This window comes from Anomaloglossus baeobatrachus, chromosome 11 (genome assembly GCF_048569485.1).
Source record: "Anomaloglossus baeobatrachus isolate aAnoBae1 chromosome 11, aAnoBae1.hap1, whole genome shotgun sequence".
Classification (NCBI taxonomy): domain Eukaryota; kingdom Metazoa; phylum Chordata; class Amphibia; order Anura; family Aromobatidae; genus Anomaloglossus; species Anomaloglossus baeobatrachus.
In genome coordinates this window covers 183,352,933-183,376,752 of record NC_134363.1, presented here as the reverse complement: position 1 = coordinate 183,376,752, position 23,820 = coordinate 183,352,933, and the positions used below count along the sequence as shown (strand labels likewise).

General features: G+C 45.6%; 1 protein-coding gene across 1 annotated transcript in view; it reads left to right on the top strand.

Moving 5' to 3' along the window:
• KIF1B (kinesin family member 1B) overlaps positions 1–23,820 on the top strand; it is a 168,763-nt gene that overhangs the window by 61,462 nt on the left and 83,481 nt on the right. The window contains 17 exon segments of the mRNA XM_075328038.1: positions 3,370–3,548; positions 3,869–3,980; positions 4,361–4,438; positions 5,847–5,912; positions 6,591–6,608; positions 6,785–6,860; positions 6,966–7,044; positions 7,192–7,334; positions 8,618–8,653; positions 12,219–12,466; positions 16,504–16,583; positions 16,735–16,810; positions 19,086–19,165; positions 19,313–19,419; positions 20,925–21,008; positions 21,722–21,902; positions 22,132–22,204. Of these exon segments, the coding sequence (XP_075184153.1) occupies positions 3,370–3,548; positions 3,869–3,980; positions 4,361–4,438; positions 5,847–5,912; positions 6,591–6,608; positions 6,785–6,860; positions 6,966–7,044; positions 7,192–7,334; positions 8,618–8,653; positions 12,219–12,466; positions 16,504–16,583; positions 16,735–16,810; positions 19,086–19,165; positions 19,313–19,419; positions 20,925–21,008; positions 21,722–21,902; positions 22,132–22,204 (1,716 nt within the window).

The window sequence follows — 23,820 nt, the reverse complement described above, 5'->3', positions numbered from 1 at the left end:
TGCAAGATATAGCATGAAAGCTAAGATCGGATTGGCCGGTATTATGGCAGAATTGTATATATCCTGGATGAGCGTTTTGTTTCCTGTGGCATTACGTATATATATTTCCAGACGTCCCTGCCGGGTATATATGATGATCCCCCACTGCTACTCTCATTCTGCTGGGAGCAGTTTACGTGATTATATAAGATTACACACCGCCACATAGCGCTCTGGGACTGGCGGTATCGTGGCGTTGGCCGGTTGCAGAGATTTCTTGGCATACGCGGGTTTTCTTCATGGCAGTGTGTGGGGATCGCTGCTCACGGGGTCCAGATAATTGCAGGTTCCTGGAACAAGGTCAGGTCTTTTATCTGCGTCAAACCAGAAACTGGAGCTCGGGTGAAAAAATAAAACTTGTCGTGGGCTGTGAATCACCGCAGGGCAGCGATATCAAGAGTCTGCAGCCAGGTGAATGGCCGTGACTAATATAACTAATGCGGAGTCATGTGCTGGACAATGCAGACCCCTCAATCCACCGAGCCACATTACTGCTGATTGACTCACGGATATTTATGGATATACATATAATAAGTATATATATAGTCTATTCCTATGAATAGAGGATCACTTTCCATTTTGGGAATACCCCTCTAAATTCAATCATTCATATGCGGTGAGCTCGATGGCTCCCTCTGGTGGTGGCCGTTGTTTTATCATTTTTTGGGGGTATTTTAGCTCATATTCTCGCACCGCTTCATGGTCTCCGTTCTCATTAGATCCTTACAGAGACCGAACGATGTCACGATTTAGAGCTAATGACTCTGGTAAGGCTGGGACGTGACTGACTACAGACGGGGGGGAGAGGCTTTGATTTCAGACCCTCTTGTTCGTTTCACTGGATTTTTCCCTTCAGCTTCGCATTACAGATTGCCCTGTCAGCACCAAAAAGTATACATTATTTATAGGAATTGATTCCCTTTAAAATCCATATCTGACAATTACCTGCTCAGCGAGACACGTGAAGGCTTCTTATTCCTTTTACCAGTCCTAAGCCTTGATCCCATCGTCCTCGAATAAGAAAATCTGCAGAATATTAACGGCAGTCTGAGCCATTTACAGCGAGATCGGGGGATAAATCTCTGCAGATCAAGCGCCGCTAGGAACGTGGTCGGATCTTTGCAGATATCCGTTTCTTGTACAGTTGCAGCCATTGCACAGGTGGTCTACCGCTCAATATACAGCACCCCCGGGGGGCTCAGACTGGAGCGTTCAGGGAAATGGCGATTATGGAGATTATAATGGCTTGAATCGCGTCCGTTCTATATAAGCTGCGGAGCCGGGCGCCGTACATTTTATATCCACAGATCCAGGATTTCCCTCCGCTCATTATATGAAGCCATTGAAGATCCTAACGCCTGGTAAATTATTCATCGCTTCCTTCTAAAACTTTAATGCATACATTACTAATGTGCGCTGATGAGCCAGACGGCTTCTACCGAGCCAGAGGAGAACCAATGAAAAGAGGAGTTTTTTTTTTTTAAATGATAAAGTTTTAATCTGCAGAGAACACGAGGCTTCAAGAATCCAGCGTTACTGCGGGGGTTTATAGACCTGCGGTACTTGTCTGTTTGCAGGTAAAGCCCATGTTCTCCTTTTGGAACTATTTTCTCTCCAATGCAAATAAATTACATTCTTTATTAAAAAAATAAATGAAAAATGTTATTTATGTTCACCGCTCTTATGTGTAGTCTGATCCACCCACCTTACTGCATTCTCTAAGCTCCAGGCTCATTTGTGACAAGATGGAGAGGCATGGGTGGGCAAAGGAGCTGTAAACACAAAACTGTTTATTCCTAATTATTATTTTTTTTTTGCATTTTTGCAAAATGAGGTTTATATTTTTATTATTATTATTATCATTTTATTTTAATTATTTTTCATCATCATCATCATCATCATCATCATCATCATCATCATCATTATTATTTACTATTAAGAATTAATAATATTAATAGTCATCATATTTTAAACTTATATATTTTTTTTATATTATTATTATTTTATTTTAATTATTTTTCATCATCATCATCATTATTATTTATTATTAAGAATTAATAATATTAATAATCATATTTTAAACTTATATATTTTTTATATTATTATTTGATTTGAATTATTATTTTTCAACATCATTATTATTATTTATTAAGAATTAATATTAATCATATTTTAAACTTATATAATATTTTTTGATATTTTATTTTAATTATTATTTTTCATCATCCATCATCATCATCCTCATCATTATTATTTATTATTATTTATTAAGAATTAATATTAATAATCATCATAATTTAAACGTATATAATATTTTTTGATATTATTATTATTATTATGAAATGACCCCGATTCACTGTTGCTGTTTTTCCACTTTTTTGGAGTAATTTCTCCCCTTTTTTAATGGCTATCGTATTTTCACCTTTTTCTCTATACATTTTACATCACTTTCTTAGTTGATTTTTTCAAGTTTTTATTTTATATTTTTTTTTTTACTATTTATTTTATTATTATTATTATTATTATTATTTATTATTAAAACATTACCCCGATTCACTGTTGCTGTTTTTCCACTTTTTTGGAGTAATTTCTCCCCTTTTTTAATGGCTATCGTATTTTCGCCTTATTCTCTATACATTTTACACCACTTTCTTAGTTTATTTTTTCAAGTTTTTTTTTTTTTTTTTTACTATTTATTTTATTATTATTATTATTATTATTATTATTAATAAAAAATTACCCCGATTCACTGTTGCTGTTTTTCCACTTTTTTGGAGTAATTTCTCCCCTTTTTTTAAGGCCATCGTATTTTCGCCTTATTCGCTATACATTTTACACCACTTTCTTGGTTGATTTTTTTTCAAGTTTTTATTATTTTTTTTTTTACTATTTATTTATTTTTTTATTATTATTATTATTATTATTATTATTATTCCTCAACATCTTTTCTTAATCTGGCACATTAATGCAATGCGGCTTTTACAAAATGTGACATATTTTTGGACACCTCTCACTCTAGTCCTTGCCTGGAGTAAGGTTTTTGCAGGGGTTTACAATTTGTTGCACTTTTTAAAGGCTTGCAGCTTTCGGTAATAAATGGTCACAACAACTGTTTAAAAGAAAAAGAGCTTTTTTAGTTTTTAACCATTTTGAAATATTGCAAGTAAAAAAAAAAAAAAAAAAAGTGACTTCAATAAATGTGAAATGATGGGGCTGAGCAGGAATCAGAGATGGGGAATAATCGGCCATTATTGATCACTAGGTATCGAGGTTTCCTAATGCCGAGGATTGTTCCCATGACGCCCGTTTCCTTTATTATGTTCCTCACAGGTCAGTTATATGGAAATTTACTGTGAGCGAGTTCGTGACCTACTAAACCCTAAAAATAAAGGTAACCTGCGGGTGAGGGAGCACCCACTACTCGGACCCTATGTAGAAGACTTGTCTAAGTTGGCCGTCACCTCCTACACAGACATTGCTGACCTGATGGATGCCGGGAATAAGGCCAGGTAGGTCTTGCTGTGGTTGTCTGACCATCACGTGGTACTCCTCCGATGTATGGGCCGGCTGCTGTACGTCTTCGTAGCACCTAGAATTGGGGGATACGAGCCAATCTCATCCTCTGTAATGTTTAAGTCTGAAGGATGAGATGATTGAAGTCTTGGATCCTCCGAGAGGTCTTATTGTGGAGGACAGACAATTAATTCACCAAATCACCACCTAAATATCATGTCCATGGATCCCTCTTCTCATGAATTGATGCAGTTGTATCCGCTATAGTGTAATGTATATACTCGCACAATAAACTCATCGCTTTGATCTTTCCCAGGACTGTGGCCGCCACAAACATGAATGAGACCAGCAGTCGCTCGCACGCCGTCTTCACCATAGTCTTCACCCAGAGGAGGCTCGACATAGAGACTAATCTCTCCACGGAAAAGGTAGCCAAAGACTGGTCATTTGGGGTCCTATCACACAGATTTCAGCCCCTAAATTCTCTGGCTGACGACCCACCAAACACGTACAATTGTTAGTAATTGGGAAGCTGGCGGCCATTCTTCAAAAAATATCATGTCACTTATGGAAGCAGATTCCACCAGTAGCCCGCGGCCGGCAGCCATATATCCGGAAAAGCTCAATGACATTTTTAATATTTAAACACCCTTTTGTGTGAACGATCTTCAATGACGTGATCTTCTCTGCTTTATACAGAACATGGGACATATGTGAAGAAGCGAGATTGATTTTCGGATGCGCAGTGGGCGACGCCGTTTCCCATCTTCCGTTGTCATTAACCCTGTGATGTTTATTTCTTCTTCAGGTCAGTAAAATCAGTCTGGTGGATCTGGCCGGGAGCGAAAGAGCCGATTCCACCGGAGCCAAGGGGACCCGACTAAAAGTGAGTATCACAAGGTCTATTATCTGCACTGAGACATCGCCAAGAACGCTTATGTTTTGGATCCAGAGGCGTATAGTCTGGATCCAGTCCATTACAGAACTGGGTAAATCACATCCTAGTTGTCAGGGTCAGGCACTTCTATCTTATGTCCCAATGACAACACTTCCAGCCTTCGCCTATGAGAACATTGTTTGGATCCAAGTAATCTACATCAGTATTCACTTACACACCGCTCCTACTGTCATCGCTAGTTGGGATTTACAAATATAAGTGGATAGTGATGTAGTTTCATACGTGAGAACAGTGGCTGGAAGTTTTGTCATGGGGACAAAGGGGCAAAGTTGCCGCAGGCTGGTGATTCCAAGCTATGATATCCTAGATTCCCTGCCCGAGTATGGACCATGGTGTCCGGACCGTCTGTGGCTCCACTGACCTGAGATCGATGGTCTTTCGGGCATATATGAGTCTGTTGAGTTCAGGTGAGAAGACATCGGGGTCCACACTCAGACATGTGAATCCAGCCTCAGGGTATGCGCACACGATCAGGACTCGCTGCGTCCTGGACTCTGTGGGTCCTCACCTGCGGGGCCAAGAGTCTCCTCCGCAGGGGAACGCAGGTAACTGTAGCTGCCCGGGCCCATGATCAGGGTTCAGGGCGCTGCGGTCTCTCGCTTGTATTCTCCCTATGGAGGACACTTGGGACTAAACAGCACACAATTGACATGCTGTGGCTCGGAAAGTCGCACCGCAGCTCAGTGTTTGCTGTGGGAAAAACAAGCACAGTGGGCACGGGATTTCTATAAATCCATCCACTGTGCTTGTACTGTACAATGCAGTGTTTTGGCCACAGCTGAAGCATGCTGCATCCAAGACGCTGTGAGCACTGATCGTGTGCACGTACCTTTATGGTGAGGACCGGTCGCAGCTCTTTCCACTAGGGTTGCACAGGCTTCCCGCAGTCGTCCAGTCCAGGATTTCTGTAAGCATGATTAATGCACTAAATGCTGCTGTACAATGAGCGGCTCTGACAAGCGCTTGCTGTGCTCCCATGTCCGCCTCGCCTGCAGGGCTCAGCTGTGTGAATCGCGTCAGCGGTGCGGTTGTATGGGTGCACTCATTTAGCACCTGTCAAGCTGCATTTTCCTCTCTCCAGCCACATTACATCCTCACACCGAGCACCTGCTGCCTTTACCGCAGATATTAACTTGGGACGACAGCAAAGGTTTCCTGTTAAACTAGTTTTCAAAGTTGCCGAGAGTGTTTTCTACGGCTTGTAGAGATTGTGTGATTATTGATAATGTAAAAAAAAACAAAAACACGCCCCCAGCAGGTGAAGTGCCCCTATGTGCATCGCAGCGGGCCAAAACTGCAGCCAGAAGTAACCATGAGATGTGTTGTGTGTTTGCAGGAAGGTGCTAATATTAATAAATCGCTGACCACGCTGGGGAAGGTCATCTCCGCTCTTGCAGAGGTGGTAAGTGTTCCTGACGTTAATAGATCCTGGGATCTCTTGGGATCTAGCTCGATGGTAACTGAAATTAAAGGGCTGTGATGCAGCAGTAATAAGGGGGCTGCTGAGACTTTGTAAGGGACTGAACCCCCAGAAATTAAAGCAGCTGTTTACACCCGTCATGTCACCACATCCCACCGAATCATTCTAGTGTGGAGAGTAAAGGTAAGTTCACACCTCACGGATTTCTCTGGCTTGTTATATATTAGGATCCGTGGGCCGATAGTCGCATGATCCACACATTACTCATCCTATATAAAGCGGCTAATCAGTGATGGCTGAATCTGCAGGGAAAATAATTTCTCTTGCAGACAATTTTTTACCTTAGTGTACGCCATAATACATCCAGATTTTTTGGGATGTGACGGAGGTTCCACATAATCTATCCACAGGCATTAGTGCCGTATACGGTGTCCTATGGCACAATGCAGCTGATTATACATATGTATATACATTGGTAACTTATACTGACCCAATAGAAGCCATAGGGCCACTCTTGGCTTCCGGCAGCTGCATGGCGGCTAATGAGTATCAGCACTTACTAGTAAGTGGCCACTGAGTCCCACACTATGACTTGTAAGCTGTATTTTGGCTGCGGCCTCTCATGGTGTCTATGCTCTCCCCCTCCATGCTGACCATCAGGATAACTGTCCCAGCAAGGTGAGTGTCGCTCGTCTGTACGGCCATTGTGTCTATAGTGGGGGCTTTCCTCTGGTTACTTCTTTACCGAATTCCCCATTTTTGCCACGTTCATGTGTATCATGATTAGGAAACCTTCTATAAACCTTCCTCCTGCATCCCAGACTTTACTTTTAATGCTTTCTATGTATTTTTAGAGCAAAAAGAAAAAAAAGACAGATTTCATTCCCTACAGAGACTCTGTGCTGACCTGGCTGCTGCGGGAGAACCTAGGTACGAGCTGCAGCTCTGGAGGCAGACGGTGGTTAATGGTGACCGAGCACTCGGCACTCGATCGGCGGCTGAACTATGGGAACTAATCGTGATGTCTTGTTTCAGGCGGAAACTCGCGCACGGCGATGGTGGCGGCTCTGAGTCCGGCAGATATAAATTACGATGAAACTCTCAGCACATTAAGGTGAGAGACGGGTCCAAAAATCAAGGGATGTGTTAAAGGGGCTGTCTGTGGCTAAGCCAGCCCCCTTCTCAGTCCCGGCTGGTGCATAAAGTATATTATGTATACAGTTCTATATGTGACCATGACCTGTGCATGTCATTATAACAGATATGCCGATCGGGCTAAACAGATCAAATGCAACGCTATTATCAATGAAGATCCCAATGCTAAATTGGTGCGTGAACTTAAAGATGAAGTGTCGCGTCTGAAGGAGCTGCTGCGGGCCCAGGGCCTGGGAGATATCATCGACAGTAAGTGGCAGCCGCCGACGCCATTCGTTTATTGTCTGTGTGATGTCTTTCCATTTCTGTATTCCCCCCCGTACACTCATGGTATATCTACAGGCCGCGCCGCCTGATCTCACATCATTGTGTACATGGAGTCCTCCGACCGCCTGGTGATAAAGCCACGGGGAGATAAATGCTCTGGAACATAACACAAGGGGTTTCCCATAATTTAATATGGTCTGTCCTTAGGGTAACCATAAGTAATTGGTGGTGATCTGACCGCCGGGACCCTGGAGATCAGCAGATTTACAAAGGATCTATGATCTTCTCTTGACCATGCGGCCGGGTCCAGCACTGCAGCTTAGGCCTTATTCACACATCAGTATTTATCAGTATTTTTTGCCAAAATCAGGAGCGTTGTGAGTTTCTCTCCTGACTTTGGCAACAAAAACTGATGCAGAAATCCTGCAGTGTGAATGAGGCCTTAGGGGTACTTTGCACGTTGCGACATCACTACTGAGATATCGTCGGGGTCAAATCGAAAGTGACGCACATCCGGCGCCGGTAACGATGCCGCAATGTGTAAAGCCTAGATGCGCCGATTTACGATCGCAAAAGCGTCGTAAATTGGCGATGTGTAGCATCGGTCATTTCCATAATTTCGGGACGACTGCTGTTACGATGTTGTTCCTCGTTCCTGCGGCAGCACACATCGCTGTGTATGAAGCCGCAGAAGCGAGGAACATCGCCTACCTGCGTCCACCGGCTATGCGGAAGGAAGGAGGTGGGTGGGATGTTTACGTCCCGCTCATCTCCGCCCCTCTGCTTCTACTGGCCAGCTGCTGTGTGACCTCGCTGTGACGCCGCACGAGCCGCCCCCTTAGGAAGGAGGCGGGTTGCCGTCCAGAGCGACGACGCAGGGCAGGTAAGTGCATGTGAAGCTGCCGTAGCGATAATGTTCGCTACGGCAGCAATCACAAGATATCACAGCTGCGACGGGGGCGGGGACTATCGCGCTCGACATCGCTATCATTGGCTATCAATGTCGCAGCGTGCAAAGTGCCCCTTAGGCTCAGCCGCATTCATCTGTGGCTGGCTGCAGTACCAAACACAACCACATGATGGCGCTGCCAGGTACTTTAGTGCATTGGCCACATTTTGCCGAGGTCGGAAGTCCTCAGGGTTTGAACCTTGAGGATCACACTCCTCAGGACCGACTAAATTGTGGAAACCCCCTGTACACATCACTGCGTGCTCCTGGATACTTACATTTCCTTCCATCTTGTCTTTCCCGCTGCTTCCATCAGTTGATTCTATTGAAGACAATTTCCGCGGAGTGAAATGTGTGTATATCACAAATCTTTATCCCCGCCGGCCTCGCTTTCCAGCCAAGCAACCTACCGCTGAATATTGCATGTCTGCACAGACCGCAGCGAAATCCCAGACAGGAGCACGGAGCGTAGGAAAAAATCCACCCAAATGTCTACAACCCACAAAGCAACTTCTGGGGTCCAGGCTCTGATCTCATTTCACAGGAAGAGTGGCCATAGAGCAAAAACATCAGTATATAAGATACATAGGGATCTGGTCTCATCTGTATCACGGTGACTGTGTACAACGGCACCATGACACCGACAGCACCAGACTGACCTGGATAGGTAGCTCTGAGGTGTCTGTACCGATCATCACTGGGCATGTCAGTCAGAAGGCTTACACATGATTTCCAATGGCAGGTAGCAGAATAGTGAGTGCAGCTCTGGAGTATAATATAGGATATTACACAGGATCAGTAATTTAATGTATATACACAGTGACTGCAACAGCAGAATAGTGAGTTCAGCTCTGGAATATAATATAGGATATTACACAGGATCAGTAATGTATGTTCAGAGTGACTGCACCAGCAGAATAGTGAGTGCAGCTCTGGAGTATAATACAGGATGTAACTCAGGATCAGTATAGGATAAATAATGTAATGTATGTACACAATGACTGCTCCAGCAGAATAGTGAGTGCAGCTCTCGAGTATAATACATTGGGTAACTCAGGATCAGTGATGTATGTACACAGTGACTGCACCAGCAGAATAGTGAGTGCAGCTCTGGAGTATAATACAGAATATAACTCAGGATCAGTATAGGATAAATAATGTAATGTATGTACACAGTGACTGCACCAGCAGAATAGGGAGTGCAGCTCTGGAGTATAATACAGGATCTAACTCAGGATCTGTACAGGATCAGTAATGTATGTACACTGTGACTGCACCAGCAGAATAGTGAGTGCAGCTCTGGAGTATAATACAGGATATAACTCAGGATCAGTATAGGATAAATAATGTAATGTATGTACACAGTGACTGCACCAGCAGAATAGTGAGTGCAGCTCTGGAGTATAATACAGAATCTAACTCAGGATCTGTACAGGATCAGTAATGTGTGTACACTGTGACTGCACCAGCAGAATAGTGAGTGCAGCTCTGGCGTATAATACAGGATAAGAAACACTTTAAATCTAATTAACCCCATGTAGACAGGTGGTAGGTGATGTTGATTCCCGGGATCCTGCAGTTAGGAGAGCACCGGTGATCGATCAGGCTTGATGTGATGTATGTGTAGACGGTGGAGGACGCTCCCTACAGGCTGTGATGCCTTTCAGTGCCTGTTTCTGGGTAACATTCGGCTTTTCTGCTCCTCCTGTGCGGATCTGTCTGAGATTTCCTGCACACTGTCTCTGCTGCCGCGGACACTAATTGTTCTGCTGGGTGATCTGTGCATGATGGCTTTGCAGTCTCCTATGAAGCGATCGACATGTTTCCCCGCTAATGGCGCCTGAATTCTGTACTATTAACGCTTCTGTTAATTACTGAATTAATAATCAAGTAGATATGTTTTGTTTTGTTTTTTTTTTGTTTCTTGGAAACTGATATTGTTCCTTAGAGGTCGTCCAACTCCTACAAATCCGTGGTAATTGTGGCACAACCCGACTTTGTTTTTCTCCATTTGCTGTCAGATGGGGGAAACTCATTGTCTTTTGGCCACAGCTTTGTGTTTGTTACAATGTATCAGACAATGCGCGGCCGTTCCAGCAGTCATTGTAGTGCAGAGCCACAGCCATGACTTGGGTGTTGCAGCTCCGTTCCTTTCACTTTCCCTTCAGAAAGGCTATTTCTGCGCTGATACATTGCAACGAAACTGATACTAACTGCAAGCGGAGATCTTGCAAATGGTGAGGATTTGATATAATGAGTCCTAAAGTTGCAAATAATTTCAGTTATTACATTTGCATAAGAAGGGACGACCTCTATTTACTCAGTTACAGACATTTACGTAACCAAAAACACGGTTCCATCACCCGGATGTGGATTCCTGCGAGCCCCGTTCACCTGAACATAGTCTTTGTATTAATCTGCTGCGTGTGAATTGGCCTCTTCTGTTCCCGGTCTTGCCGCTTTGTACATGACACTCCTGGTTGGCTTTGCTGACGATCCCGCTGTTGCTATCCCTTTGCTTTTTGCACAAAATATTACTGAAATTATAGCTTTTTTGGAAGACCCTGATTTCTGTGCTAATTGCTCATAGGACGATTTCACCTAGAATGGAAAACTCTGAACCCAAATCGCCAAAGCTTATATCAAAGGGCTCCCATATTGTGACCACGTAGGTAGACGTGTCGGAGTCGGGCGTTGGCTTGGATGCCGGTTTTCTTAGTTGGAATATGCTCGATTAACACCACTATATTTACATTACTTGGTATACATTTGTGGAGGTGGCCTGAGGTGTAGCCTGTTTGTTCAAATGTAATAAGAATATCTGTGTATGTAAATAATCAAAATATAGATGTAGTTGCATAATTATCTGTCTGTCTATGTAGCCATCGCATGGACCCATAATATAATTCTAAGCTGTATAGTCAAGAAGGGGTTACCAAGGATAAGTGAACAGATGTACAAATAATGGAAGTTTTCTAATGATGAGTAAAAGTGTTGTCAGCAGTGTTCACACAGAATGTACGGCGAACAAAGATGTGTTTTACAACATGCTGGGAGAAATTGAGGAGTGAAACACTCCCTTAAACTCTGTGTTTTATTTCCAAGGCCGAAGGTGCCTTCTGTATAATTAAGTTTTTTTCCAAATACACGAGTCAGTTGGTGACGCTGGCTGAAGGAGAGAACATGTCTCATGTGTTCATTGTCTGATACATTAATATCGGCACTGATATACAGCTAATACGGCACCGGTCTCTGGATACCCTGTATGAAGATACCATTAGCTATCTTTACCCAAAATCTCTACCTTGACACATGAGCCCATTGTGCGCACCGTCTAGGATGGAGAACGTGGCCAGACCACATAACATGGTCCGAAAAAGGCAGTAGTATCTTGTACTTCTACATCTTGGGGGACGCATCTCTTGAGTGACACCTCGATAATGACATCTAAGATCGCAGGGACCCTACTGATTGTTGGCAATAAACTATAGTAAGGACCTAGACCCATTTGTTTGTCTTGATATTGCAGCTATAGTGGCAGGAGCCCAATATAAGCCTTGGAGATTTGGGTTTGCAGTAGTATACATCCCCCAAAAATGTGCCTCCATTGGTCCCCAGTGTTCTGTAGTGTGCCGTCAACCAGGACCTATCTGAAGCCGGTATGAAGACGGACGGGGCTGTCTATATTGTAGATACCTCTGACATGTGTAATGACTGCAGGATTTCACCATGTATTGTATAATTGTGATATTTAGGCCTCCTGTCTCCACCACTTGTCACTCCGCTTGTTTTCCTCACTTCCTCATGATTTCCGTGCTGCCATCATGACCGATGTGATGCAGAGTCTCTCCTTTCTCTCACTGCCGTTTCCCTCTCTCCTTGTTCCTCCTCCTTTTTGGCGCCTCTCCCGTGTCCAGCTCTTCCTTCTGTTGTGGCCTGCCTTCCTCTATCAGACATCAACGATAACCAGAACCTTAAGAATAAGTACTTGCTATCCAATGAGAATCAACGGCCTGGCCATTTCTCCACAGCCTCCATGAGCTCGCTGGCATCTTCCCCATCATCCTGTTCTCTCAGTAGTCAGGTGGGGTTCTCTACCGTGACAAGCATCCAAGAGAGGATCATGTCCACCCCCGGAGGAGAGGAGGCCATCGAGCGACTCAAGGTAAGCACAAATATATATAATGCACACCCTCCCTACCATGGCCCATGGACCTTCACCAGCCATTCATGATGTCTGGATCTCCAAGGGAAGTTCTGTGGTGGAGTCCTACCATGGTTTATGGATTTTCACCTGCCATTCATGATGTCTTCTTCATCACCACCATGAAGTTCTGTGGTGGAGTCTTACCATGGTTCATGGACCTTCACCTGCCATTCATGATGTCTGGATCTCCGCCATGAAGTTCGGTGGTGGAGTCCTATTATTGTTAATGGACCTTGAGCTGCCATTCATGATGTCTGGATCTCCACCATGAAGTTCGGTGGTGGAGTCCTACCATGGTTAATGGACCTTCACCAGCCATTCATGATGTCTGGATCTCCACCATGAAGTTCGGTGGTGGAGTCCTACCATGGTTAATGGACCTTTACCAGCCATTGATCATGTCTAGATCTCCTCCATGAAGTTCGGTGGTTGAGTCCTACCATGGTTAATGGACCTTCACCAGCCATTCATGATGTCTTCATCTCCACCATGAAGTTTGGTGGTAGAGACCTACCATGGTTTATGGACCGTCACCAGCCATTCATGATGTCTGGTTCTCCACCATGAAGTTGAGTTGTCCACATAGAAATGGAGACCCCTTAGTCTTGGTGGAGGACCAGCTCCCTTGACTTGTGTCAGTCGGCTTGTGGCCAGGATAAGCCACTTCTAAATTTTTTGTATAAATTGTTTTCCAGGGTCTCGTTTTTTTCTTCTCTCCTCGGAAGATCTGTCTATAATGCATTTTTCTTGCCCTGTTGACCACACATAATGAGCCTTCAGCTGAAGCCTCCCTGGACCTTCCTATTCCCCATTACGCCCCATTGTTCTCCGCTCTTGTACAATTTCCTGTTTTGGAATATTCCTGATTTAGTTCTTGGAATTTCTGTAATGTAAAAGCCTTAGAGTCGGAGGATAATCCTCCGTCATGTTTCATTTATTGAAGCTGTAGCATGATTTAGCATTTTTGAGAAAGTCCCTTCCCTCTGGACATGAAGATTTATAAAACTAATGCAGAATACAGACACCATATTCACTCACATTGGACCATAATATGCTGATCACTGGTGGTCCCACTACCTGGACCCCCACAAATCCCAATAATGGGCTCTGAGGTGCATTGTTTGATTCATGGTGTATGGGAGTGCATGAGATGACTGAGCACAGCTCTGGTCTATCCTGTCCCATAGACAATGAATGGGGTACATACGCGGCCACCACCGTTTTCAAGCACTTCAGAGCCATTCTTGGGGGTCCCAGTAGTGAGACCATCAGCAAGTTATCATTAGAAATGAGCAAATAGATTTGCACCATCATCTTATGGCATCCACTTCCATACTCTGGCACCCAGACCAGTGTCGATTTCCTCGGCTGGCCCTTGTGATTACTAGGTCCCAACAATGTCATGAGATCGCGTTGGCCTATTAAAGGGAAGCTGTCAGCAAGTTTTTGCTGTGTAGTCTGAAAGCATTATGATGTAAGGGCTGAGAGCCTGATTCCAGTGATGCGTCACTTGCCAGGCTCTGTTTTGGTTTCAATACAATCAATGTTTTATCAGCAGGAGATTATCACTACATGACTAGGTGTCTCATGCCTCCTGGTCCAGCCACACCCCCACCACTGATTAGGAGCTTTCTGTCAATGTACAATGTATGCAGAAAGCTGCTAATCAGTGGTGTGGGCGGGGTTATACACAGCTCAGCATTCTGAGATCTGCAGCAGAGAAAACGGTGATTACAGCACAATCGCTGCACCCAGTAAACTAAGTGATACATTGCTGGAATCGGGGTCTCTGCCCCTACATCACGCTGCTATAAGACAAGGTAGCAAAAACCTGGTGACAGATTCCCTTTAATTTAAGTAGGTGACCAGGATCCCGGCTGTAGAGGTTCACTGCCCAGTTCTGCCACCCACGCTGGACCAGGGCAGTGCAAAGTTTTTTGCTTCTCTACGATTATCCCCTATGCTGTGATCGGGATAGATGACAGTCCCTTAATTGTGGACCAGAGCACCGGCAATTTACAAATCCTCCACTTCTCGTTGTCCGCTCTGGAGTGAGGAGAGACCTTCTTGAGGTGGCGGACAGTCCCGAGCATCTTACACAGACGGCCAAGATAGGAGCCCATTGACTTCAATAAAATCTCATCCCCCCTCCAGTCCTTGTCCTTAAAGCTTCAGTCAGTGGCTTCAATATAATAGAAACGGAAAACAATCTTTTACAAAAGCATTACATGGCCATTGCCCAGAGAAGGTATGAGGGGTGTCACTGGGATATTTGGGGCCAGTGCTCCTCCTATCGGCCCCCGTCCTGCGGCCCTCCAATTGTACAGGACAGAGACTCTACAGTCCTAACGTCTGAACAATTACCCTATTGTCTGGAGTATAGCCGAGGCCCGAGCTGCCATACATTTATATGCAGGATGCAGAGAATAGACCTATTATTGGGCTTCATTTCCCCAACGCTCCGATCACGCCACCCCCGTGCCTGATATAAACAGGAACATGACCGTGTGGCCGACGCTGCGCATCTAAATCTGAGACCTGCGCTCTGCAAGTTCTCATTTGTCCTCATGGTGGAGGCCCAGGACCAGTTATGCAGAAAATACTCTGGTTCAACGCCTTAATTTTCAAGGTCTCTGCTTCTCCTCCGTGATTAGAAATCTTCATTGTTTTATCGAGGATGAACATCATGTGATGGACATGCGGAGCACGGCTCGTTACATCACTGATACTAGAGATGTCCACAACAAGAAAGCCACAACACTCGGTGCAAAAATCCAAATCCGATCTTTATTGGGCCATAAAGCAGGGTAAAAGGGCGGTAAGACGGTCGGGTGCAGGCTCCTGGGGGACGACGGCCGTTTCGTACCTCCTGGTACTTCTACGGGTCCAGGAGGTACGAAACGGCCGTCGTCCCCAAGGAGCCTGCACCCGGCCCTTTTACCGCTCTTTTACCTTGCTTTATGGAACGAATAAAGAATGGATTTGGCTTTCTTTCTTATTGTGGACTATCTGGATTTCCTTCCTGTTTCCACAAGCACCCAGGACCAGTGCGGTGGTCTATTGACCGGATCGGACTCACTCCTCCCTGGCACCAGCATATGGCACAAGGCGGGGATGCACACACACTTCTCTCTTGATTTATTGATACTGGAGATGTGTTTTGCGACATGCCGGCCCCAGGTCACACGATTTATACATCTATTTATTCACTGACCCCCAAGAAGATTTATAGAAAACAATGAAGAATAGGTAGATGAAATGTATGGGGAAATTGCAGCATTTATCTGCTAAAGCTTCATTGTCTCAGGTTGTAAAGTGAGAGCATAAAGCTAGGCGACTCCATCACTTATGATTAGGGGGGCTCTGACCTCGAGGACCCCCACTGAACCTGGAAATGAAGATGTCCGCACTGGTTATGCAGGTCCACCAATTATCGAGATTCCGTGCGGTATCCCAGCTTTAGCCCCTTCATTATTGGGGGTCTGACTGCTGAGACCCCTACCCAGAGATCCCTAGAACTGGGTTTTGCAGTCCCATTCTGATTGGAGCGGAAGTGCACATGCTCGACCTTCGTGCCATGCACAGTCAATGGGACTGATGAAAATAGCGGAGCACTGTAATAAGTTTTCCCAGCAGCTCCATAGACAATGAGTGGAGCGGAGATGCACATGCTCGGCCTCCACCCCATTCATGGTCTATGGAGCTGCTGGAAAAACTTACTACAGTGCTCCACTATTTTAGTCAGCCCCATTGACAGTGAATGGAGCGGAGGTCGAGCATGCGCATCTCCACTCCATTGAGGATGGGACTGCAGAACCCTGACACTAAATACCAAAGCCGGGATATCTGGGGGTGCCGGTTGTCAGACCTTAAACGATCCAAGGAAGATGGGATAAATAATTTTGGGAATAGCCTCACGTTCTGTGTGACCGGTGACTGTCGTGTCCGTGCGTGTTTGGAGGAACGCGTCTCACTTCTGTCCATTCTTCCACCAGGAATCCGAGAAAATTATTGCAGAGCTCAATGAAACGTGGGAGGAGAAGCTTCGGAAAACTGAAGCGATTCGCATGGAGAGGTACGAGGGACATTGCTGAGACGGCGCTTCCGAATCCATTCTTCACCCTTCATCTTTATGGATTCCTCCCCAGTCTGATCTCTGTAGATCCGGCCATTGTAAATCTACTGACATCTCACACAAACTGATCCTTCATCTGTTTTCCTTTCAGAGAGGCGTTACTGGCAGAGATGGGGGTGGCAATCCGAGAAGACGGGGGAACATTGGGTGTCTTCTCCCCCAAAAAGGTAGGGACCTTCCTTGTGGACTGTCGTTCACATCTGGGAAACCGATCCTGGGATCTCATTTGTGCTGTAGATTATATGTGGCAGCATAAAATACTGCAGGGGTTAATGTATTGCAGGTTGCAGGTCAGGTTTTCGGGGTATCCTACCAAAGTATTTATTACCTATCCTCAGGAGAGGCAATATACGGTGTCCGGGCGGCTGAACCCCTCATTCCTTCCCCTCATCTCACTCCGATCATCCATCAATCACAGGAATTCCCATCTACCCTATGTGAATGGAGCTGTAATTAGCATTTGTGACTGCCATTATATTCATTGTCTAGGGCTGGTGGTCACACATGTTCACTACCTTTACCATAGATGTGAATGGAGCAGTGGTCACATGTGTACTACCACTCCCATAGAAGTGAATGGAGCAGTGGTCACCTATGTTCACTACCTTTACCATAGATGTGAATGGAGCAGTGGTCACATGTGTACTACCACTCCCATAGAAATGAATGGAGCAGTGGTCACCTATGTTGACTTCCACTCCCATAGATGTTAATGGAGCAGTGGTCAGACATGAACAGTATCGCTTCAATCACTTGGGGTAAGTGGGCGATAAAGGACCCATATGTCTTAGTCTCGTGATCGGCCCCTTTTAGAAAGTAACGGCCGGGTAGGTGCAGCGTCTATGATGTCACAGTCTTATACAGGGTAAGACCCCTTTAATCTCAAGCACTTGTTGCTGCCATAGAGGAGCGTTGTTGTATTTGCACCCTGTAAACGCCGGTCGTCTGTGATGCAGGGGCCGGTGTCTACCATGTGCTGTATGAGAATTGCCCATGCCATCTCCCCCGAGGCCCGCAGGGGTCTATAGTCCGAGGAGCTGTAGTATGACTCCTAGTGGCATTTATTGCACATTAGCCCTTCCTCTAATATAAAGGCATTTGCGGTGTGTAAGGTTGGGGTGTGCGGCGTTGCGTCTGCCATGTGCGGCTCTGTATTCATCTCTTCTCCATCCTCTCCCTGTCTTCATCTCACGTTTCATTCTCTCTCAGATTTCCTCCATGTTTTTTGATGAGTATTTTGACTCCCTTTCTGCAGATCAGGTCTGTTCTAGTAGCCAATTAACCCTGTCCGTACCCTCCCCATAGTAATCACTAAGAATATAGTAACCCAAATCCCCTTCCCTCCCCCATTTAAAGGGAATCCTAACTATTCTGTCTTTGATGTAGACCGGGTCTCCTGCCAGAGGGGGCGATACAGGAATGGTGGTGACAGGACCCAATCATTTACATCAATACCTCTGATAAAATTGCAAAAATCCCTTTAAATGTCACAGGGGAAGACCCTCAGCTCCATAAATTGGAGCGTCCACCAATACGTACTGTAGTAACCCTGAATGATAGCTGAGCTCCCCATGGGGATATGTTCCTGTCTAGTAGTAGAAATCCAGATTGGTGACTCCTCTGTGGTCCTGTAGGTGTGGGGCATTCTGGGATCTGTAGTTCTATAATGAAACGTTCACTAGATATAGACACAAGTAGCAAGATAAAGCCTTGTAGGTCGTGTGTGGTCACCGTCACTCAGCCTTCATCTGCCTCCATCCTCGCTCATCCGACCAGATCTCTTCGCCCAGCCTCTGCGACCTCATGGCCGACTCCAACGGGGTCTTCTCCCCAAAGAAGGTTTGTGGTAGTGGTTAGATCCCCTTCCTAGAACAGACGGGGGGCGACGGGGCGTGCCACATGTGACCCCAATATGTGTTCTCACGATATTTCCCATAATGGTGACTTTTTTACTTTGCTGGTGGAAAGATGATTATTAGTTTATAGACTAGTAATAGTTTATTTATATTTTAGTGAACGAAAATAAAGAGGTTTATAAAATAGAATAATTAAAAGTTTGGGAACTTTCTAATATTGTTTTTTTAAAATCATTATCACTATCTCTGCTTGCTGTATAAAATGGAAGAGGCTTAATATTGCCATTGCTGCAAATTATTATTTCAAGCTTCAAAGGGTTAACCATTATTAGAAAACCTTCACTGGAAATGTGGATGAGCTGCAATACCAGACATGGCCATGGACGAGAGGTGGCGCTATGGGTCCATGTCAAGGTTGCTAGAAAAATATATATTCTTGCTATGTCAGGAGCAGATTCAGCCGCTGATTCTTCCATTACAGGAAGCAGAGATGTGGAAAGGGAAATAAAACCAGAAAATTGCATAGGTTTTATAATACTTTTTTGCCGTCACTAAATGTGACTGATCCCGTATTTGCTCATTCCAGACTCCGCATCTCGTTAACCTTAATGAAGATCCTCTCATGTCCGAGTGCCTTTTGTATTACATTAAAGACGGCATAACCAGGTGAGGTCTCTGCGGTGGGCCGAGACCGGGTGTCACACGTGCCCCCCGGGGTATCGCCCGCAACGTTGGGCAGCACGTGGGCCTTATTGTCCTATGCATGGCGTATTATAACGACGGGTGACTCTAATGCCGGGCTTCTCTCCGCAGGGTCGGTCAGGCGGATGCAGAAAGACGCCAGGACATTGTTTTGAGCGGTGCCCACATTAAGGAGGAGCACTGCATATTCCGCAGTGAGAGGATGCCCACCGGTGAAGGTGACCAGCTTTCTACTTGTAAATACTTAGATTATGTCAGACGAGGGCTCAGAACGATTAATTTGGTGCCGGACGTTACATCTAATGCACAGACGCCCCTGCACCCCCTGAATATTTGATGTCCCCACTTTGCTGCCTTTCTCCAGTACATCTACGCTCCCCTTCGTTTCATCGGTCTGCACTTCACTGTTTTTTTTATACAAACCCCTATCTGCCAATTGACGTCCATTAAAAAAACAGAAGTTGTTCATTTGTTGTTTTTTGCAGTGCTAGAAGTCGTAGCAGCCTGTGCTCTTACTATTGCACTATTTTTCAGAAGTTCTTAGTGTCAGTCTCCCCATAGACACCTATGAATATTGTCGCCGCCTCCCCATAGACACCTATGAACATTAGTGTCGCCGTCTCCCCATAGACACCTATGAATATTAGTGTCACAGTCTCCCCATAGACACCTATGAACATTAGTGTCACCGTCTCCCCATAGACACCTATGAATATTAGTGTCACCGTCTCCCCATAGACACCTATGAATATTAGCGTCGCCGTCTCCCCATAGACACCTATGAATATTAGCGTCGCCGTCTCCCCATAGACACCTATGAATATTAGTGTCGCCGTCTCCCCATAGACACCTATGAACATTAGTGTCACCGTCTCCCCATAGACACCTATGAATATTAGTGTCACCGTCTCCCCATAGACACCTATGAATATTAGCGTCGCCGTCTCCCCATAGACACCTATGAATATTAGCGTCGCCGTCTCCCCATAGACACCTATGAATATTAGTGTCACAGTCTCCCCATAGACACCTATGAACATTAGTGTCACCGTCTCCCCATAGACACCTATGAATATTAGTGTCACCGTCTCCCCATAGACACCTATGAATATTAGTGTCGCCGTCTCCCCATAGACACCTATGAATATTAGCGTCGCCGTCTCCCCATAGACACCTATGAATATTAGTGTCACCGTCTCCCATTAGACACCTATGAATATTAGTGTCGCCGTCTCCCCATAGACACCTATGAATATTAGTGTCGCCGTCTCCCCATAGACACCTATGAATATTAGTGTCACAGTCTCCCCATAGACACCTATGAATATTAGTGTCGCCGTCTCCCCATAGACACCTATGAATATTAGTGTCACCGTCTCCCCATAGAGACCTATGAATATTAGTGTCACCGTCTCCCATAGACACCTATGAATATTAGTGTCGCCGTCTCCCCATAGACACCTATGAATATTAGTGTCACCGTCTCCCCATAGACACCTATGAATATTAGTGTCGCCGTCTCCCCATAGACACCTATGAACATTAGTGTCACCGTCTCCCCATAGACACCTATGAATATTAGCGTCAACATCTCCCCATAGACACCTATGAACATGTTTGATTTGGAAAGAGGAAAGTGTCACTGAGCGGCATTAAACTTTGTGTTTGCACCAAATGTGTAACAAAAACAAAAAACAAACCAAAGTGTTTCTTTTCTTTCCAGTTATTGTGACTCTGGAGCCCTGTGAACTTTCGGAGACCTACGTGAACGGGAAACGAGTGGTTCTTCCGGTGCAGCTTCGTTCTGGTGAGGAGTACAGCTAGGTTTATATACGTGCCGCATGTAAGGCTGTGTCCTCCGGCCGTACACATTGTGAGGGTCTACAGGAGATTGCTATTGACTCCCTATTTTTATCAGATTAGTGGTGATCGGATACTCGGTGCCTCTGCTGATCGGCAGTGGTCGTACACCCGGCGCGTCCACTGATTAGCAGTGGTTGTACACCCGGCACGTCCACTGATCAGCAGTGGTAGTACACCCGGCGCCTCCACTGATCGGCAGTGGTCGTACACCCGGCGCCTCCACTGATCGGCAGTGGTCGTACACCTGAGGCCTCCACTGATCGGCAGTGGTCGTACACCCGACACTTCCACTGATCGGCAGTGGTCGTACACCCGGCACTTCCACTGATTGGCAGTGGTCGTACACCCGGCGCCTCCACTGATCGGCAGTGGTCATACACCCGAGGCCTCCACTGATCGGCAGTGGTCGTACACCCGGCGCCTCCACTGATCAGCAGTGGTCAAACACTCGGCGCCTCCGCTGATTGGCAGTGGTCGTACACCCGGCGCCTCCACTGATCGGCTGTTAGTGAGTCTTGTGATAACCAGATGGGTCATGTATGGATTCAGAACACCACTGCTCCAGACACCATGTAGTGGCCGCGCTCTGGTACTGCAGCTGGTCTTATTTGTTGCTGATGGGTTTATTTGACTCTTTCTGTTATTTGATCTTCTCAGGTAATCGAATAATCATGGGCAAGAACCACGTTTTCCGGTTTAACCACCCTGAGCAGGCCCGTGCAGAGCGAGGAAAGACTCCGTCAGCCGAGACCCCCTCGGAGCCGGTGGACTGGACCTTTGCTCAGCGAGAGCTTCTGGAGAAGCAGGGAATTGACATGAAGCAGGAGATGGAGAAAAGGTAAGAGGCTGGGATGTCGGAGCCTCGTGTCCATTATTGCATATACATAGATGTGTGATCCACACCGGCCTGCGGGGCTTACTAATACTGAGCAGGGCTACCATAGAGAGAGCCCATTTATGGTCGGTTTTGGTTGTGTTCTGTTTCGATGGCGGCCATGTTTTTGGAGCTTGGGGTGGACATTATATCTTTGTCGTTACGTTTTAATGGAGATCGTCTTGTCTTGCAGACTCCAAGAAATGGAAATCCTCTACAAGAAAGAGAAGGAGGAGGCGGACCTGCTCCTGGAGCAGCAGAGACTGGTAAGACCCCTGTCCTCCGCTGTCGCTCACACCTCCCCCACACCGGTGCAGTCTGCACTTCTGAGCTTGCGTTATTGCTCTTCTTCTGGAGACACATTTACAGGACACTTATAACCTTATATACCAATAACCTGCCGCACATTCAGCCTCTCCGCCGCCGCTCTGATGCATGCTAAATCTCCTCTCACCCCGACGCATGAGTCTATGGGGTTGCCTGCTGCTTTTTCCAGTAATTAGGACTCTCTTTCTTCATTTTGCGTGGCCCCTTCCAAATGAGGGAGCAATGCATTATTGGGAAGGGGCTGCTCGCTGTAACTGCAGGGTACTTCATTATATATGCACTGAGCAGACTGGTTATTGTGGTACTGATATATTAGAAATGATCGGAGCCTTGACAAATTGCGAGTGAATTGGCTGCTTAAAGGGACAGTATCGCCCTCCTATAAGTAGGAAGGGGAATAGGTTCTGCATTGCTTACGGCATTTTCCCATTTAATTGATTTTCTGTATTTATCGAGCTTATTTGCACGTCTCAGTATTTCATTAATGCAATGTAGTGTTGTCCCTTTAAGGCGATAGATGCATGGAGTGTGCGGATATGTTTGCTTTATAGTGACTTCTGCCATTAACTTGCCGGCTGCTGGGCAGCAGCAGATCCAATTTGTGGCCTAGAAATGCTACTTGCAAAATGGCTGTTTCTTCTGCCGGTGGTTCCTGGGTACGTCCCAAGACCTGTCACTGGGCTATTGTAACCTGGATGTATTGGGCCGTCCTCCGCTGCGAGGCTCGGTTCTGTCCACGCGGTCTCTCCTGTCGCTGCATGCCGTCTTATCTCCTACACCACAGGACGCAATGATCAGTCACGTCGTACCGTACATGCCGCTGCCAGGGATTAGGTTTGGCATCTGATAGCAGAGCGGGGCGTGAGACTATGGAGCTTAGCCACATACTACTTTCTATATACAAACCCGGATAATTTATCAAACTAGGATGCCATGATGGAGGAAAATGCTATTGCATAAAGTTTATTTACCCAAGATCATGGTGCAACTTTCTCTGGAGTGGCACTGTGATGTTGGTGAAGGCTTTTCCTCCATTAGCAACTCTCTGCTGTGCAGCTGTATCTGCACCAGAATACCCACCCTGCACCGTCACACGGTCCGATATCCCCTACATATATCGGATGTAGTACTCCCCCATAGTGTTGTTGGCTTGTGTCCTGCCATCAGGCTATTCCTGTACTAATATATATATATATATATATATATATATATATATATATATATATATATATATGTATATACCGTATTTTTCGCTTTATAAGACGCACCGGATTATAAGACGCACCCCCAAATTTGGTGAAGGAATAGAGAATTTTTTTTAATAAATGGGGTCCGTCTAATAATGCCAGTGTCTGTCTAACAAATCATATAGAGTATATGTCCCTCATAGCCCCCATCCTAAAATTAGCCCCCTTAATCTGGATATGGCCACCTTATATTGAATATAGCCCCCTTGGGCTGGCACACGTCCCCCAGTGATGCAACATGTCCCCTATGGCTGGCATGCTGCCCCCTGTGGCTGGCACAAACTGGCCCCCTGTGGCTGGCACACACG